The sequence below is a fragment of the Sturnus vulgaris genome, chromosome 10, assembly GCF_052056855.1.
Source record: "Sturnus vulgaris isolate bStuVul1 chromosome 10, bStuVul1.hap1, whole genome shotgun sequence".
In the NCBI taxonomy this organism is placed as follows: Eukaryota; Metazoa; Chordata; class Aves; order Passeriformes; family Sturnidae; genus Sturnus; species Sturnus vulgaris.
This window is the reverse complement of record NC_142252.1, coordinates 4015637-4035019: the sequence shown is the minus strand read 5'-3', so window position 1 is coordinate 4035019 and position 19383 is coordinate 4015637. Positions and strand designations below refer to the sequence as shown.

At 38.8% G+C, this 19383-nt stretch overlaps 1 protein-coding gene across 5 annotated transcripts in view; it reads right to left on the bottom strand.

Annotated features, from left to right (window-relative positions):
• Window positions 1-19383, bottom strand: part of FARP2 (FERM, ARH/RhoGEF and pleckstrin domain protein 2) — an 80556-nt gene that overhangs the window by 43317 nt on the left and 17856 nt on the right. For all 5 annotated transcript variants that reach the window (XR_015805634.1, XR_015805636.1, XR_015805635.1 and 2 more), the window contains exons 3-9: window positions 17933-18037; window positions 16463-16505; window positions 12869-12947; window positions 11102-11199; window positions 9039-9153; window positions 1374-1521; window positions 555-644 (exon numbers count right to left, since the gene is read on the bottom strand). Coding sequence is in view for 1 of the 5 variants with exons in the window: in XM_014870378.2 (XP_014725864.2) it covers window positions 555-644; window positions 1374-1521; window positions 9039-9153; window positions 11102-11199; window positions 12869-12947; window positions 16463-16505; window positions 17933-18037 (678 nt within the window). In the remaining 4 variants the exon portion in view is untranslated. The remainder of the gene's footprint in view (window positions 1-554; window positions 645-1373; window positions 1522-9038; window positions 9154-11101; window positions 11200-12868; window positions 12948-16462; window positions 16506-17932; window positions 18038-19383) is intronic.

Below are 19383 nucleotides of genomic sequence, written 5' to 3'. Positions count from 1 at the left end.
CCTCTATTTTAACATAAACTAAACACTGAATGCAAATCTAGTCATCCATCATGGAAGCAACAATTTGGATGACATCTGCAATCAAAAACATCTATTGTAAATCAACTAAGTATGAAAAATAACACTTGTGCTATAGAGATGTATAGCAAAAATGAAGCAAGAGTAATCACACCATCCTTCAAATTAAACTACAACAAGTTTCAGCCACCTATTCCTACCTGAGGTGTATCAGATAATTCTCATTTGAATAAGAAAGTGGATGCAACTTTTTCAAAGTAGAAGTACTGAGACAGGATGCACCAAACACTTGGGTCTAGTAATATTTTTCTGCCTTACATTTATACATGTGTAAGCTTGTATCAAGGATAAGCTGAGATTGAAACACAAAACCTAAAGATTCTAAATTGTGGGGTGAGAAAGGAAAGATTTAAACTTGAACGAAGCCTGCCCACTGAGGCTGTTCTATAAAATCACAAACTCCAGAAATATTCACAATAAAATGCAGAACAGGGATTTTTTCCAACAGTCTATATTATAGTAAAAGTTACACAGACCTCTGGGTGGAGCTTTATAAGGAATCTTTTCCTCTTGAAGCTCAGTTTACGGACCTTGGACCAGTTGAAGGTATTGATTTTGGTGTTACCCTGAATTAAAATGAGAATGATCAAATGTTAGCAAAAGTTTCAGAAAAGCAAAGTACCAAATAAAATTCTGTTGTGGGTATATAGACATGTATGTGGACACATCCAGCTGGGTTTTTAGCTCTGGTGACAATATTCCCTTGAACTAAGCAGTCTGAGAGGAATTGCAGGATTGCAGTGGCTGATGCACCTCCAAAAGAAGCTGCCCCACAGTAACCAAAGAACAGGGAAGACACAGCTGAGCACCCAAATGGGAATATTTCAGTAAATCAGCTGTGTCTGTGTTTTGGGGAGAGGAAAACCCTATCATTGCATTCATAAACAGCACTCTGACATAGTAACACTAATTGGCCCTTCCAACACTAATCCCCCCCAATCAATCAGCATTCCTATACAATAAGAGCAACAATAACCCAGCAAAATAAAGAAAACAAGAGAAACCAAACCAAAATTCCAGGATGACAGACCTATCCCAGGGCTGTTCCAAATGAATTGATGATTTTCTCTGATCACACAGCTAACTTCAAACAAAGCCCCTCTACTTTACTGTCACTTGGTTTTGATGCTCTGCACAAGAACAAGCTGCACCAAACACTATTTTGAGGGCTTAAATGACACTCCTTGACCACAGAACACATTAAATTTTCAAGACATCAGAGACACTTGATGTTAAAATGAGAGACTTACTCCAAACCATGCTAAAGGACAGACAGTGTGCCATCCCTGCCATACCTGGAACACCAGCACACCCATGTGTGAAACTGCCAGATTGATTTTGGTGCCCTCACGGTCAGAGGCAAGGTGGAATCTGATGCCATACATCTCCAATTTCCGGGCAATTTCAAGCACTTGAAAGTCAGATTCAGCAGGAGTTTGACCCCTATAATGAGGAAGAAAAATAAAGTTTTAAGAACAATCTGATTCTAGTCTGAACTCTGGCACTAAATGAGAATTTTCTGTCTGGTCTAGTTGGGCTGTTTCACTCCAATCGTGTTACACTGCAAGTTCTGTAATGGCACAGCTGATGGCCAATGTCAAGGGCATCCCAAGACAGATGCTGAGAGAGATATCAATTAGCTCCGAGTTTTTTCAGTGAGAAACCATCAAGCTGAACAAATCTAAATTCAATCCACAATGCTCCTCCTGCTTGCTTGTGTACACATTAGCATTAACTAAGATAAGAAGTGAGAGCAGGTAGGGTTGCACAGCCAGCAACAAAGAAACAAAGCAAATATTGCAACAGAATGATCCTTTTCAGGTCAGGTTTTGAGACCTCAAAATTATTACTCTATTACCACCAGGTGCAACACATTCCCCCAGCCTTTGGCTGGATAATTCCCTCCCTGCCAAGGAATCCAGAGAAGGATCTTTAAAATAAAAACTCAGCTGCTGTCAAAATTACTCTAAAAACAAGAGGAAGCTGTACAGAGACAGGAGCAACTGTTCTGTAACTGTGCACAAGGTCCAGAGCAGCAACACAGAGACTGTTCATGACTCTGGGACACCCCTGTCACAGTTTCAGCCCTCACTCACTGCTCCCCAGGCTGGCTGATACCAAACCACTAACATTTTGCTCTCCTGCATGAAAACAGTCCTTTTTTCCCCCCTCAATCCCCCTAGTTTTTTGCCATGAGAGGGAGTATATTAGACTGTAGTGCATTTTCAGCAGCTACTTGTACTGACAAGAGCTTTTCCCTGTGAGTCAAACCACTCTGTAAGTTCACAGGTCCTGACAAAGAGCTAAAGATCCTCCAAGAACAAACAAATGATGGAAAAGAAAGAGTTCTTTGAATCATAGAATTATAAAATCATTAAGGCTGAAAAAGATATTGAAGATGATCAAGTCCAAGAATTGCTACTGATCATGCCCCAGTTACATGACAAAGCAAAAAAGTATTTATCACTAATATAACAATGTCACCCAAGGAGGTTTCTGAACTACAAACACCCCGCAAGAAAATGCTACTAGCAAAAGAAAATGCTACTATTTCAGGCATGATATGGTCCAGGAGAACCAGGAAAAGCAGAATAACCTTCTCCTGTGCTAACCCCAAGGAAATCCTGCTGCAGAGCTGCCTCCAGATCTGGGGTTCTCAGCATAAGTGGACACGCCACAAGATGAAGCAAGACCAGAGGAGGGCACAGAGATGCTCCAAGGGTAAAACCCCTCTGCCCTGGAGACAGCCTGAGAGAGCTGGGGGTGCTCATCTGGAGAAGAGAAGGCTCTGGGGACACCTCATTGTGGCCTTTCAGTTCTTAACAAGGGCTTTTAACAAAGAGAGAGAGGGACATTTTATATGGACAGAAGGTGCTAGGACATGGGGGAATGGCTTTAAACTAAAAGAGAGGAGATTAAGATTACATTAGGAGAAATTCTTCCCTGTGAGGGAGGTGAGACCCTGGCACAGAGAAGCTGTGGCTGCTCCATCCCTGGAAGTGTCCAAGGCCAGGTTGGACAGGGCTTGGAGCAGCCTGGGATAGTGGAAGGTGTCCCTGCCCATGGCAGCAGGTCAAAGTGAGATTAACTTTAAGGTCCCTTCCATCCCAAAGCACTCTGGAATTCTGTGAAACACCAGCAGCAGCACAGGACCTGCTGGGGCACTCAGAGCAATGAGGCTGCATCAGCCACAGCTGGATAAACTGACCCCTATATCACTACTGACAATGATTAAAAATAATAAATACCAAATTACTTCCATGTGCAGTTCACTAGGATAAATGTATTGATACAAGGAAGACACAGGTGCTAAAAAATATTATTCTATTTACAAACAACTAGTGCTGAACCCAGATTAGATTCCTGCACACACACAGACTAAGCAAATTTTATAAGTCTTTTTTTCTAAGAAGAAAATGGCCTTCCTTCAATAAATCTGCATTTCATTTTATTAAAACAGATGATTAACTATTTTTAGCATTACCTATTTTTGTGTACTCTGCAGTGCCAACCACAACATTGGTACTAAATAAATTCTCCTGCTCCCTTGACTGGCTTTTCTAGTCATACTTAAAAATGCCTTAAATATAAAAATACCTCCTTAAAAATACCTCCTTCTACCTACCTAGAGGTATGTGTTAGATTAAACAATTGTTTAGTGCTATATAGATTTTTTTAAAAATACAAACAGAGAATATAATTTTGAATTTAATAGGAACTAGAGATGATGACAATACATATTAACTCCAAGTAGGAACTGTCTCTACAATTCAGAATACAATTATGAAACTGATTTCATATGCTGCAGTTTTAAAAATAGAAGTTGTTAGGGAAAGCAATGCTTCAATTACACTTACTAAAATTCTCTTGAGTGTATAAAACACAAACAGAATGCCTTAAGAAACTAAGCCTGAATGCACACATGCTTGACAAAAGCATTTCAGCACTTTTCTGTTGCCTTGTTCATTCTGGAGGAGAAAACAAAGAATCTAAAACACTACAGCAGGAAATCACAAATTTATTTTACCAGCTGCAGAAGGCAGAGATTCAATGTCATTCCTGACTTTACAATATCAGTCTGTAATCCACCCTTATCTAAATGTCAGTATTATGTGACCATGTCATATAAAGGGAAGAGCATAAAAGGTACAAAAACCTGATTTCAAATGGAAACAGAAATGCCAAACTACAGAGGGTTGTAGCTGCATTTCTACCAGTGTTACTGCTGCATGTACTGGTTATGTCTAAGAGCTTCAGCTGGTAAAGCAGATTTCTCTTCCAGTAACTCTGGAGTAAGTGCTTTTAATATTGGCTTTAACTGTTTCTATTTCCACCACAGATTCCTTAACTGCCTCAAAAAAGCTGGAGTTCCTATTTATTAAATATATACAAAAGAGGTAGATCATAAATCCTGCTTTTGGCCAGGGCTTCCTGAGTTACACTCTGAGAGCACTGTGTGGAACTGCCACCCACGCTAATTCCTGCTACAATTCTTCTGAATACAGCGACATTAAGAATGAAAGCAGGGCTTTGTCTTTTAAAGAGGGTGCTGAGGGTTGGGAAGGAGGGTTGGAAAAGAAGGAAGGGAAAAACAAAAAAAATGGCAACTAGAAAATTTGGAGGTCTATAGTACTAAAAATTTCTCGTGAACAGTCTGGTGTAACTGATGTAGAAACCATTTATTTCATGTACTGTTAGATATGATCCAAAGCATAGCACATCTCAGGAAAAAAAAAAAAGAATAAAAATAAGATACCAGTCAATTTTGAGTGTTCATTTGCACACAACCTGCCTGCAGCCACCAGAGAAGGCTGAGCCTGGTGAGCAGGAGCTGGGAGCAGAACCAGGCAGCTCTGACTGTTCCACACATGGGTACAAAGAGAGGCAGTTACAGAAATTGCCCTCAGATGCTGCCTTGCAGGCTTAGCTGCACAGCCCAGCCCCAAAACAATCTGCTCTAATTTTGTCCAGCCATTAAGCAGATAAATCTACTTAATCTTCCCCAGGTCAATGGACAACACACTAACATCAGTATTTCCAGCAAAAACTGCTCTCAGTGCAATAGGTGTTAGTGGTGAGGTTCCTTACAACCACCCAGCTACACAAACACTGGGTGTGATACAATACTGGACATACAAAAATATGAGTCCATACAAAAAATGGACTCAAAATAAATGCTGTTAAGTGTTAGGTGATTTACAGAGCATTTAAACCCAGTGATTAATCTAGAACTTTAAAGATGAAGTGTCAAGTTAGTTTTTCTAATTTTTAAAGAATTTAAATTCATGGACAACTCAGCTAACAAGTTGTGAATGGATGTGAGGGATAAAAGTAAATATAAATCTATTAAATCTTCTTCTTTCCTGATTTATGTATGTACAGACAAAGAAACCCTAGACATGTGAAAACAGGCAAAATGTGTCATGTTGAATCCTGCACTCACCTCACAGCAAGTATTCTCCTACTCACAGGAAAGGAGAATACATTTTATTCTGAGTGTCTGGGTGTCAGGAATTAACTGCACCAGCACCAATACACCATCTATAAAATATACATCTTTTATTTTTAATAAACTGTAGAATTAATATAAGTTAACTCAGCCTCTTGCTGAAGCAATAACTAACGTGCTACACCAAAAATATAACTCATCTTGTTTACCATTACTACATTTGCAAAGTATAGAAACCATATTACTATTTTTTAAAGTAAAAGAAAGTATTTTAAGTGTAAAAGAAAAAACATATTTAATAGAAAACAAGCATTCAATTGCCATCTTTCCAATCACAACATTCTCCATTTACAGAATGGATTGGATACACAGGTTCTGTTTAATTGAGGGTGATGACATTCTACCACTTCTAATAGCTATAGTGAAGAAATTAAAAAAATTAAAAAAAAAAAAAGGGAAAACGGGCAGAAAGAAAGTGCCACAGAAATAATCTGACAATCTGGAGGAGATAAGCCATCCTGCCAGAAATGGGTTTCTCTTCCTGGACACCTGGTTTGTACAAGAAATCTCTGTCAGGAGCAATAATCAGTGGAAGAATCACAGAATCCCAGGATGATTTGGGTGGGAAAGGACCTAAAAAATCATCCAGTCCCCCCTCCCTGCCATGGGCAGGGACACCTTCCACTATCCCAGGCTGCTCCAAGCCCCATCCAACCTGGCCTCAAAAATATTAATCTGCTAAAGGTAAGTGGGGGAATAATAAGGTAAATTAAAGGAAATTAAAAAATTAAAATAAATGAAAAAAGTAAAAATATGACACACTGTGATAATATGAGAGAGAAGCATTTTTGTCTGTCCAACTCCACTGTGCGTCACCAGGAAAAAGCCAAATGCCCAGGTCCCTGCTCCTGCCTGCTCCTTGGAACAGAAATGAGGAATAAATGTGTCCACACTGAGAAAACTCAGAACCCTCCTCAACTGCTGAAGATGGGGAAGGGTGGTGAATATTCCCAGAGGAAGGGAGGAGGGAAGGGATGAGTATGCTAGTTTGGGCTGGGGTTAATTTTCCTCCCTGGTACCAGGCTGAGATTTCTCTGTCTGAGCTGGGAACACGTTGAAAACCCAGCAGCGTTTTCCTTATTGCTCAGCAAAGCTCACACAGAGCCAAGGCCTTTCCTGCTGCACACACAGCTCCAGGGAGGGGCTGGGAGAGGAGCAAGGACTCGGGAGGAGGCACAGCCAGGACAGCTGATCCCAAGTGACCCCAAGGATATTCCATCCCATATGGCCTCGTGCTCAGCATCTAAAGCTGGGGGCAGGAGGAGGAAGGGAGGACAGTGGTGGTGGTGCTTGTTTTCCCAAGTCACTGTTACCCATGATGGGATGCTGCTTTCCACCTCCCCGCCAGTGGGAAGTAAAGAATGAATTTCTGGTTTTGCTTTGCATGCCATCACCTATTTGCATTGCTTCACCTATTTAAGCTATCTGTATCTCAAGCTGTGAATTTTCCCATTTTCACCCCTTCAAATCTGCCCCCTAACCCACCAAGGGGGAGCTAGCAGCAGCATGGGGCTGAGCTGGGCTTAAACCATGCAAGCCACAGCTAATTTTAAGACTGCATTTCTTGCAAAATAACATCTCTCTAATAAAATTGTTTCCAAAGGCACAGGGGAAATTTGAAAGTTGCCTTCAAGGTACCCAGGTATTGCTAACATTCAAAGGTAACCTTTTCTAATTTCGTGCCTTAGCTGTTAATCTGAATGTGGCTTGCATGTACACTTCTAAAACACTGACTTAAAATAAGATTTACAATCATTTTAATAATATGGCTGTATTAAATGCAATTCTTATTAAACTAATTTTTAAAAGTACATTTATGAAACAAGGAATTAACCTATTAACCTTCCTCTGACTCCTTCTTGACAGGCAAAAATACACATTTTCCTTGTAACCAATGATTAGAAGTAACTTGTTTGAAAATAAATGCTCAAATCTATTTAACAAAACTACAAGTCCCTGACTCAGAAAACAGTCACAACCTTTCCATCAAGAGAAGTAAACCAGGAAAATTCCCCACAAGCAGAAGCAACTCCACAGAATTCTGGTACGTGACTAACACTGGGCTGTTCTGTCCATGCTCTGGGGGTACTTAGATCTAAAAATCCCACATTTCACCTCAAATTTGAGAGCCATCAGCCTACCCTGCACGGTGTCATCAAAACCTTGCATGACCCATTTGTAGCTTCAGACTCCACAGCACACCTTGCAGGAGTATCACAATGTCACTATTAGTTCTGTGAAAAGGATGTTCCCCCTTTTAATTTGCTTCCAAATTACTAATTGCTTCAGCACTTTTCTTCAGACAAGAGAAAAATAATTAAATGAATGGTTTCTCTCCTCCAGCTACTTCTTCCAAGGTAAAGAATCCTAGCACATATTTTAATTTATTTCAATATTACTTTCAATTACTTAAAAACATTTCTTTTGTTTCTTCATCGTTTCCACATGCACCTCAAATGTTTAAAAGCAGAAAAAAGTAACCACCTGATTTCATGAAGAATCCACAAAGCTGACATTTCATCATTAGCAATAATTTCAGAACAAGTTAAAATGACTGATCATAAACAGCAAACATTAATTACTGAAACTCTAGAACTAATTTTCTAACACTACAGGATGTGTCTTTAAACATAGATGCTGCCCTGAAAAAACTTTATTCAGTCGTAAGAGAAAATTAGTCAGCAACAATCCATGAGTTCACCTACAGACAGCAAAGGAAAATCTAAATTTTGATTAAAACACAGAACCATGCACAATAAAGTAAGTTTGGATTAAAGCACAGAACCATGCACAATAAAATGTGAGTGTGGACATTCAGAATTTCTAAAAAAACTTCAAATTGCTAAATCCTAATATGCAAGGTCTTGAAAGTTACAGAAAATAAATTCCTGCAGTTCCTGACTGCACGTTGGAACTAATTTTATATTTGTGGCAGAGTTTCTTTGTCACCAATAATCTTCCCTTATTTCAAAAATATCCAGCTGTAAAATAAAGTATTGCATGAATTCTGATGGAAGTTATTTCTTCCCCACTCCCTCCATCCTTCTCCATCTCCCTTATGCTTAATGTGTAGCAAAAGAATATGATGCAATTGATTTCTAATTATTTAGACAAAAGCAAGAGCTCTGCATATGCTGGTAAAACTGAGCTTAAACTTTGTAGAATGGAAAATCTGAAGAATTATTTTCACCTGAACTCATTATTACATGTAAGCTTCCTTTGGCACGTTATTAAAGGTACACTGCAAAAATCACTTGAGAAAAATCACTGCCAAACAACTCCATCCTGACCGTGTAACCATCAGCACACAAAACTTTTTTTGCTCGAGGTCAATGGTGTTTAATTTACACAGTCCCAATGTCATCCTGTCATGCAGCTGCTCAACCTCTCCCAGGCAAGCCCACCTGCTGTCCAGGGGTTACCTTAGTGGTTTATATTAATCCTCACTTACACATGCTTCCTGTGGAACTCCAGGATCTTTCCTTCAAGTTTTTCCTGGTTTGGCAAATATTGGTTTGTTTTAAGGTGTTCTCGATCTTCTGATTCATCAAAATCCCCTATTTCAGCTGCAACAGAAAACAAAATAATGTTAGAGTAAGAAGAAACAATGGAAAAGGAATAATGACAGAAAATACTTGTAAGGAATTAGAGAGACACAAGAGCCTTTAAGTAATTCAAATTTGTGCATGATGCTTTGTATCCAGCTTCATTTTGCTAAACTCACATTTATCCCAAGCTGTCTTCCTAGGATTACAGCTGGATTTGAACATTGTCTGGGAAATTTAGACTTCTTAAGGGTGCAAGATGTGAGACTTGTAGAAGACCTGTGAGGTGATCTGAACATTTCTTCCTTACAGACACCTTATACCAAATAGCATATTCCAATTTATTTTTACTAGACATATGTAAAATAGTAATAGACAAGGCTACTAGGGAAGATGGTAAATTACATCTGGAATTTTGCTCTCCTCTTCACATATCCATGTCTTTCAGATGCAATACTGTGAATTTAGGAAGATTTACAGAAGAAAAAAGCATTATTGTCAAATGCAGAACAGCTTCCACCTGATACAACACAAAACGATCAGAAGGCTTTGGCTTGGAATAAGCCAAACATGTGGCCAATGCATATAAAAATTACAAGTTGAATAAATAAATTTTAAGAAGTAATTTACTTTTTCTGATAAAAAAGATGAAGTTGCAATATTAAATTCAAAAACAAAAGGTTTTAAAAGATGGAAGTACATATGTTGTCCTAAAGCCTCCCCAAAAACTAAGCTGTGAAGCTCATCTCTGTGGAAGGATGCCAAAAATCTAAGCAAATTCAAAAATTAGACAAATACAAGGGCAACCAAACACAGATGCAGAGTCAGTGTGTGATGCTGTGTGTGCAGTAATTATGGGATGGATGCAGCAAAGGAAGAGTTGCCATTTGCTTGCTCTGTGTCTGAGGGCATCTGCCATCAGCTACTGCCAGGGAAAAGAATGGGCAAAACAGCAAATCCTGTTTCAGATCTAGGCAGCACATGAAAGAACCTGAACTACTGAAAGGTGCTTTAGTAAAATCATTTTTGTTGAAAACAAACCTGTTCTTTCTCACAGCCCATTTTCCAGAAGAGCAGAACCAGGCTAAGCAAGGCCTGACTGAGATTCACTCATCAGCTCCACAGTGCTGGAAAATCATGAGCAGGTTTTAATGGTGTCACACACAAGATAGATTTGCTCTTCCAATAAAATCACCAGAACTAATACTATTATAAGTGTATTATTATACTGCATTACAGGATTAGACAATCAATAACTACTTAGCAGTGCACATGTGAAGAAGCATCATTGATCAGCTTTTGTTTCCAGCCAGCAAAGAGCCACCAAAGGCCCTGTCTGCAGGTCAGGTCTGCAGACCTGTGAACACTTCAGCTGCTGCTCCAGCAATCTGGAGTCTGAACTCACTCAAGATTTCCAACTTCCTCATCTCAAAGGCCACATTTTAGGTCTTTAAGCATGTACAGACTGAGCCAGCAGCAGCATGGAGTGCTTCCAAATAAATTGCTTCCCATTTCAATTTTCAGTCCCAGCGAGGAGGAAAGCTGCTCACAGCCCCACTGCACAACCTGTTCCAGCATGGTTCCCAGCTCCTGCACTGCCACCTCCTCCCAGGCACAGGGAAAGTGAGAAGTGAAGCCAAGAGAGCACCTAGACAGGTGGGAACAGCTGTCTGGAACATGTGGAGTGCTGGCAACAGAGCTTGCAGAGCCAGGGAAACAAACAGACAGCAAGGGGCTGGTTTTGTACTACCCCCTGCAGCCAAATTTACCTCATACATAAGCACCAGCTGCTCCTCCCCACACCAGCCCTGATGATCATCCCAAGGCTGAAAACCAACACATTTACAGTGTGTGGAGAAGGAAATATTGTGAGATAGAGATTGTTTTAGTTATCAAAAGCTTCTGTGTGTGATTTCATGTGAGTTAGCACTGCCACCATCGGCAGGGTCAGCCCAGCTGGGATACTCACACTGCAGGAGGTGGGAGACCAGCAGAGCAGCTGTGTTGTCACTGCAGGTCAGTCTCTCCTCTGCCAGGTCCCTCTTGATTTGCAATGCAAACAGGTACCTGGAGGAGAGGTACAAGGGCTGGAGTTACACAGAGCATCCTGACACATGAAAGGACAAGAGAAAACTGAGCAGGAGGTTATAACAGCAGTGTCAAACCAAACCAAATAACCTGTGCCTGTGATCCAGTGCAATTTAGCAGCACAAAAAGACTCACAGGAACAAGGAAGCAGAAGGAAAACCACATTTTAAGCAGGCTTCATCTGTGCAGTAACAGCAGCTGTCATTTTTAGCTGGAAAGAAACTTAAAGAACACTTCAAGTGATCTTAACTATTAGAAAAAAAGATGGAGGAACATCACTGATTCCAGTATTTTGTTAGGAAAACTGATAAGCATTTCTGTTAGCACTCAACTAATCTACTAGCAGTTGTATTTTCCAGAGCTATATTAGCAGCCCACAAAAACAGTAAGAAGTTCAATTTACTTTTCTTATACTTCTATATTAGTTCAAATGAAATGCTTCCCATTCAGTTGTTAAAGAGGAATAATTTCTGTTTAACAGTTTTGTATGCTATTCCTTTTACTTGGAAGAAGGTAACAGTAAGGACTCCAGTAAACAGGCAACAACTCACTACTATAAACCTTCAAACTGACAGAATGATTCTTTTTCTTTACTGAATTACATCCTGAGAGACAGCAGTAAGATTTTTTAAAGAAGAATTTATTTTAAAACTTAATTCCTGAAGTAAAAGATACTAGAAGCTATATATTTTGAATGACAGGGTTTTTAAATTGTGTAAGTACTATAAGTGTGTATTAAAGGCTTCTCAAAAAGTAAGCTCTGCTTTCTGCATGTCTGCTGAGCTCTCTCAGTTTCTTCAGTATACTCACAATAAAGAATGCAGTATCATTAACAGCATCATTAACTACCCAGATGCTCTAAGTGCAGACCATAAATACTCAATAAATAGGCAAAAGACAGTTCCTGTTCTAAAAAGCTGTATTCCTAATGAATTTCCTATATGAAACAGCAGTTAATATAAGAAAACTTGGTGCAAAGGAAATACTTAGATACTATTTCTCCTTACAAGAGACAATCACAACAGTTGTCATGCTGCCTTGTTTTTAAATACATCTAAAGGATAAAAAGGAACCTCTCTAAGAGGAATTCCAATTAAAAATAGTGAAACTGTGAAGAGCACTAAATGAGCTCTTTAAACACCAACATCTGGGTAATGTCCTTGTTAGAGGCACAGACTTCAAAGCAGGTGCCCAGGTGATAGCAGGTGGATAGAGCTGCTTAACTGACCACAGATCAATTAGCAGTCTGCAAAAATAGCCCACGGTGAGCATGGTTAAAATTGTGAACAGTAAAGTGTGTTTGCAAGTGCAAAGTGTGATTGGAAGTTTAAATCATTTATTAAAATATGTACTAATTACTTTATGTTTCTTTTTTATAGATGCTGGTTATAAATGTAAGTATTTTCTGTATACTCTGACTCCCTGGACACCATGATGCTGGAAAGCCCAGAACTGTGCTGTGTTTTGGAAAGTATTTTTTCTGATAACATTCATCTGCCAACACACGTCTCCTGAAACTGCAACATTCACTCTAAGTGCTCTTTCACTCATCTTCCACCTCACTTTTGCTTGGAAGCAGCTGTGCTTCCTACTCCTTTAATTCAGTACATAAAACAAGTCCAGTAGTTCTAAAAAAAAAAAACTTTACCTAGTGTACTCCTCTTGCAGCTGACCTGGGTCTGGAGGGAAAAACTTCACAGCCAGACGAAGCATTGTAGTCTTTGGTCCTAGAAGAAAAGTTGGTCATTTCACAAAAATAAGCATTTCATACTCTGTTTGCCAACAGGCAGAGAAACAACACAAAAAAAGTCTAGGCAGATTTCACATCCCAGCTAAGCACAGCAGGCTGTGGTGTAGGTTGTTCATGTCAAGTGAGATAAAGCAGCTGTTTTCCAGAGGAACTTGGATACCACTGACAAGGTGAGTCTGCAGGCTGACTGCTGGAAAAAAAAAGAGTTTCATGCAATGTGAAATCTGTAATACCCCAAAGCAGCTGCTTGGCTGCATAAAAGCCCATAAAGACCATCAGAGGTGACCCAGGGAGAGGCTCCCAGAAGGGGATACATCCCCATCCCACAGGCTCCCAATGCCCACCTCCACCATCAGGACTGATGCCAGCAGACCTGGCAGGCTCCCCATGGAGATAAAAGGGTGTTTGCAGCCTGCTAATACCCATTTCCTGTACATCTCAACAACTAATTCAATTTTCAAAATTAAAGAGAACGCTTGGTCACTATTTGGAACAGTCCATAATGCTCTAAATTAACACTTCCAGCATCCCAACTCAGCCTGTGGAACCACAATCTCTGTTTCACCTGATTCTGAAGGAATAACTACAGGGTACAACAACCTCTCACCATGCCAGGACTGGGCACCACCATTTCCCCACTGTTTTTCCTGCCTGAAAGCAAATGAAGCCAAATATTCCAAAGGCAGGGAAAGCACTGGCCAGCCTGTGCTTACAGGAGCCTGCTGAGCATCCACCTGATGTCCACAGGCACCCTCTGCACCAGGGCCAGCCAATGCCCCCCAGGACTCCCCTGTGCATTGTTGTTTCAAAGTAAACTTAGTCAAATTAAAAATAAATCAAATTTGGAGGAGCACAAGCAGCCTGCTTTAATTTATTTTAAGCACCAAGATCTCTTAAAGCATAACAAAGTCCAGTTTAACCCTATCAGACCCAAAGTACACTGATTTTTTCTGTCTGGAATACCTGATTTCCACAGGCCAAACATTCCTTCACTCATCCTCTCGTTTACTAATGAGAGAATAACAAACTTTGCTTTTTGACAGGTAGCTGGGAGAACTCACAGAGTATCACAGCTGTGACAAGAGCAGCTCCCAGCCTCCAATTCCAGAATTACCAAAGTTTTGGTGAACAAAAAACTAAAATTTACATCCTAATTACAGTGTGGTATCTAGAAATGAAAGGAGGCTGGAAATAACACTCTGTAATGACAGAGAAAGCCCACATTTGGCAGAGACTGAGGATTCTACAGTTCTAGAGACAGCCCAAGTAAGGAAAAGAAATAGTTTTAATGATTCCAAGTTAAAAGACCAAAATTTTACATCAAATTTCTGAAAATACTCTGAGCCTCTGGAACACCTGCACAAGGTTAAGAACAGTCCTGCACATTCCTGATGCCAATCAAGTGGAAGTATTAATGTGGGAGCAATTTTAGAAGTGTTTCAAGCATCACTTACATCAAATTATATTAAATATAAAAAATGTAAAACATAATACTGCATATTTGTTTCTGTAGCACAACCCTCCTCTTCTTGTTTAGCCAGTCTTGCCTTTCCTCTATAAATAAGTTCCACTTAAATTAGGAAAAGAAACACTTGGCCAGTTTTAAACCAAGATGCAGAATTTCTTTTAAGAAGCCAAGTCTGAGCAAAAGCAAGAAACAAAAAGGATGTGAGGAAAAATTACCCAGGCAGGAATGGTGAATACAAAACTATATTATATAAAATGGCAGCACCTCAGAGAAGGTACCCAAATTTCAACCTGATACTGTGTGCCTGTCAGGAACCTGAAAATTTGGATCCAAATTCCTTCCCATCTAGAGTGCTTCAGTGGTAAAATTGATTGCATTCATTTGAAATTAATAAAAAAACTCCAAACCTTATCACACAAGATGAAGTTCAATGGATGTCACAAAGCCAAAACTAACTGGGAGTAAACCAAGAACTTCATTTTTTAGAGGGGATGTCAAAGACTCAGAAGTGCTCATCTGCAGATGCACAGCACTCACAAGCAACATCAACCACCAAATTCAAGATCACCTTAAAGCCCATAACATTTTTGTTCCCCTGCTGCTGGACTAAAAGTTAGAAGTTTAACTTCAAAATCATTACATTCTACAGAATAAAAAACAAAACAAAACAAAACAAAACAAAACAAAACAAAAAATCCAACCAGTATATAGAAAATAGGACATTTCAGAACATGAACATTTGCTACACAACTGACTGGTATCTCTTACAGACTAATACTGACAAAAAAAAACCTAAATAAATCTTTCAGTCTCACTGGCAACACAACATTGATGGTAGACTGTAAAGCAGTCATAAATCTCAGTACATCCCCATGATTTTAGACCATTTTAGAACAATATTTGTATCATCAGGGAACACTGTCTGTGCTCTAAGGTCAAGTTTCCACAATTTCTATAGAATAGGAGAGGATACAGAAGGAGTAACCAAGCAGCACTGCAGACCTGTGAGCCACCAGATCTTTTGACTGGGACATAATTCCTTCTAGTCAGAAGTATATAAAAAGATGAAACTCCCAGAATCTTTTTTGGCAGGGAAAATAGGGTGAAAATATTCTGCACCTCTCCTAAGGGAGCCTTGTTTTACAGATGATTTGGCTCTCCTGCTTAAAAAACAATGTCAACAAAAGTCAAAAATCATGACCTTAAAGTTAGAAAACTAGCTAGAATCGATGATTTCATATTTTCTGGCAATCAATTTTAGAAGAGTAGCTAAAAGCTACTTCCCAGTACTCATTTTCAACATATTTCAATCAAGATTTGGAAAGGAGTAGGAATCCACCACACCCTCCTGATCCTGTTCTTCCACAAAGCCTCTACAATCAGAACCACAAAGCAAACAAATTGCTTAACTGTGTTCTACAGAAAAAAAAAACAAAGTTGGATTTAATCTTTCAACATCTGAAGAACCAACCAGCATCTTGCATTCTTCAACAAGATTTAAAGTGCCTGTCATATTAAAACTTTTTAGCTGGTATTAAGACAATACAGCATCACTATTTGCAGAATCATCCTGGCCAGGCAGCACAACCACCCTTCACAGCCAGGGCAGAGGCTCTGACACTGCAGCCACCAGCCAGGTGGGAGATCCCCACCTTTGTTCCTGAGCATGTGGAAAGAGCTGACATGGCAATCAGCCAAAATATTCCTTTTTTTTTTTCCCCACAGTATGACAACACAAAGCTAACACAGCAAGTGTGATATTTCACTTCAACATAACACCAGCTGACCCAACCTATCCAGATATTTATCAGAGAAAGAACTTTACCTGCAGGAAGTTTCCATTCCACCCACCACATGCTACCTATTCAAATGTCAGGTTAGCATGCCCCAGCAGGAACCACTATCACCCCTGCCATGTGTATTTTACAGGGAAGCATAACCAGTAAATCAAGTAGTAATTGTGAAAGTAAGCCACATAAAGAAGATGTAAATTAAGGAAAACTTCCTTTTTTAAAACTACTTACTCCGTACTTGTTTAATAACAGGTTTCATAGGTTCCAGCCAAATCTGAAATGGAAGAGAAAAATATTACAACTTACATTCTTATTGAATATCATATGAAAACATCAAAAGTAAATTCAAATTAAGCAGTAATTTATGAGCAGCATTTCTTCCTCAATGCAGTAATTCCTTTGCTTAACAAAAAGTGTGCTTATCTATTTGAATTGACATTTCTCATGCATCAATAGAAAAGCCACTGATCTGTGCTTAAAGCTCATCTGGACAGAAGAAGAGCCAAGTCAGCAAAAGCAGAGCCCCAGTGCCAAGGGGGCAGGAGTCATGCCAAAACCCACAGTCTGACAGGAGCCAGGCTGCAGAATTACAGAAAGTCTGCACAACATGGAAAGGTCCAATGTTTTTTTTTCACTTCCATTCTATTTCTGTCACTCTTACCTAACTGCTTAAGGGTTTTTACTCACTATTAACTTCCCACCATTTTTTCTCTTTTGACAAGCACATTTTAAAAGAAAGACTATTGTTGTAGTAAAAGGAGCATCCATAGAGGTAATGCAAAATATTCTGGAAGCTCAACTTTTTCTTTTCCTCACTCTTCCAAACAGAAAATTGTTACAAGACAATTATGTTTGGTCCTTTCTAGTTACTGCTCGGTTTGAGAGACAGCTGAGGATTTTAAGAACCTTATTAACTGCAGGAACAGTTTGAACAACATGCTCAAGAAATAAAAACTAAACAAGAGTATTTCCTCAGCTCGAGAGCAGCATGGATTAGTGCCATTAACATTCCCTGTGTTCTCAGTCATATCCTCTGCATGTGAGTCCTAAAACTAAAAAAAAAAGCTATTTAAAAAAAAGTTGAAAAAAACCAAAACAAAACAAAAGGAAAGGAAATTTTAGGAAACATTTTCTAGTTTAGAAGCTACACTGTCCTCTTTGCAAGGTACAGGATAAGTGAGTAGGAGGCTTAAAGGTGTCAGCATCGATCTAAATCAATGATTTAAAAAGCTTGCAGGCCTGTGTGCCTGCTGAGGTTTGTGTTGATTAGACAGAGGTTTGTAATGGCTCTTCAGGAAAATTAATTGAAGACTGAATTAACTGAGGATAAATGTGAACACTACCAAAACTACACATCATAATTTGATTTTATAAGTGCTCTGCAGAGTACACTGTGAGTCCGTGTTTCTTCTTTCAGATGAAAGGAGGATTTTATTTCTGTCCCTGCCAGTGGGACCATCAGCAGCTTTTTAACTGCTTTGTACAATTTCTGAGATTTAACAAGAAGCAGGATCTGATTCCTCCCTGCTGCTTTAATAGCTCTCATCATTGTGGTGAGTGAAACAGATTTACAAGAATCCAAGAGATAATCCCACAGGAGACTACAGGAAACTGCAGCAGACTGAGAAATTTTTGTCACTCAAGGAACTGCATTCACCCAACGTTTTTATTAGAGCAGATTTGTCAGGGAACTGTACTCACCCAATATGACTGGATATTCTGGAACTCAATTCCAAAGTAGTCTGATTCAATCAAATTCAGATGCTTGTAAACCTCTGTCAATAACGTCTGGCCATAACATTTTGACTAAGGAAGTAATAAAAAAAAAGTCACAGTGAGATTAATAAGAATAAACAAGAATAAGTTTACAGCAAAAACAAACTGGAGAAAAATACCACAAAGATTTTTCACATTGTTCTTGTCACTGTAACACATAAATATCTAATATACAGACAAGATATAATATACATAACATCAGATTCAACTCCATTTTCACAGTTCTTGTAGGTTAAGTTATCTTCTGCAGCTCACTTCTCTGCTCTCAGGGTCATTGGCATGTTGCTATGCTCAATGCCCTGATAATTAATTGCCAGTCAAAAGAATAGAAGTATCAGTTTAAAGAGATGTTAATAGATTGAAACTGTTAAAATCCACCTTTCAAAATTTCATTAAGCTGTAACTTATAATTTTGACACGATTGCTGTTAAACAGATTCATTTTATGCTGAAATTCTTAAAATAATGAATGTACAAAAGATTTTATATTTGATTTAAATAGATACAACCTATATTTAACCATTTGTTATAACTCAAATATCAGTGGACACTTATTCAAATATCAAAATTAAGTTTTAACTTTCCAATAGTTAATTGTTTTAAAAACACCTTTTAAGTCTTTGCAATGCCCTCATTACGATTTAATAAGTTTTGAATTTGTATAAAGAAGAAGCTTGCAAATTTATGCCTCACAAATTTATTACCAGTACTTCAGCTTCCCTTCAAACCAAATTGTAATAAATTTCTAGTTTCTATTTCTCAAGTTATCAATTAAATGCTTCATGAACACAAACCAGGACCACTTCTAGGACTATCATTTAAACTGTAAAATTTAATTCAAGCCAAAATTTCCTTTATATATATATATATATATATATTGGAAAGAACAGTATTTTTCTGTAAGTTCAATTTTTAAGGCTCAAATTTAGTTTGTATGGAGACAAGACTCCATACAAAAATCTGTTGGATCTTAGGAATCTGGAATTTTTGAGCTTTCTGTGCTTCCAGGCACAGACCCCTGGAAAACACTGCTCTGGACCTGAAACCTTAGAGAAGGCTTGGAAATATAAATAATGAGTTAGAAATCACAAATGTGTGGTGGGTTATATGTGTGTATTTTCACTGGGTGATGGGTTTTAAATTTGAGGTTTTCATGTATAGTGGTGGATATGGGACAAGATGGAGAATTTTGGGTGGTGTCTATTTTTTTGTTCACCTTCTTCTTCTTCACAGAACTCAGGCAGTGACCTTTGGTTGGTCACTCAATGTCACTCTAAGGGTCGTGGGAATCTATTATTGGGTCAAAAGGATAAATAATGGAGGTGTTAAACTTTTATTGGTTTGTTTAGCTTTAAAAGGCCTTAAAGCCATTTTTCC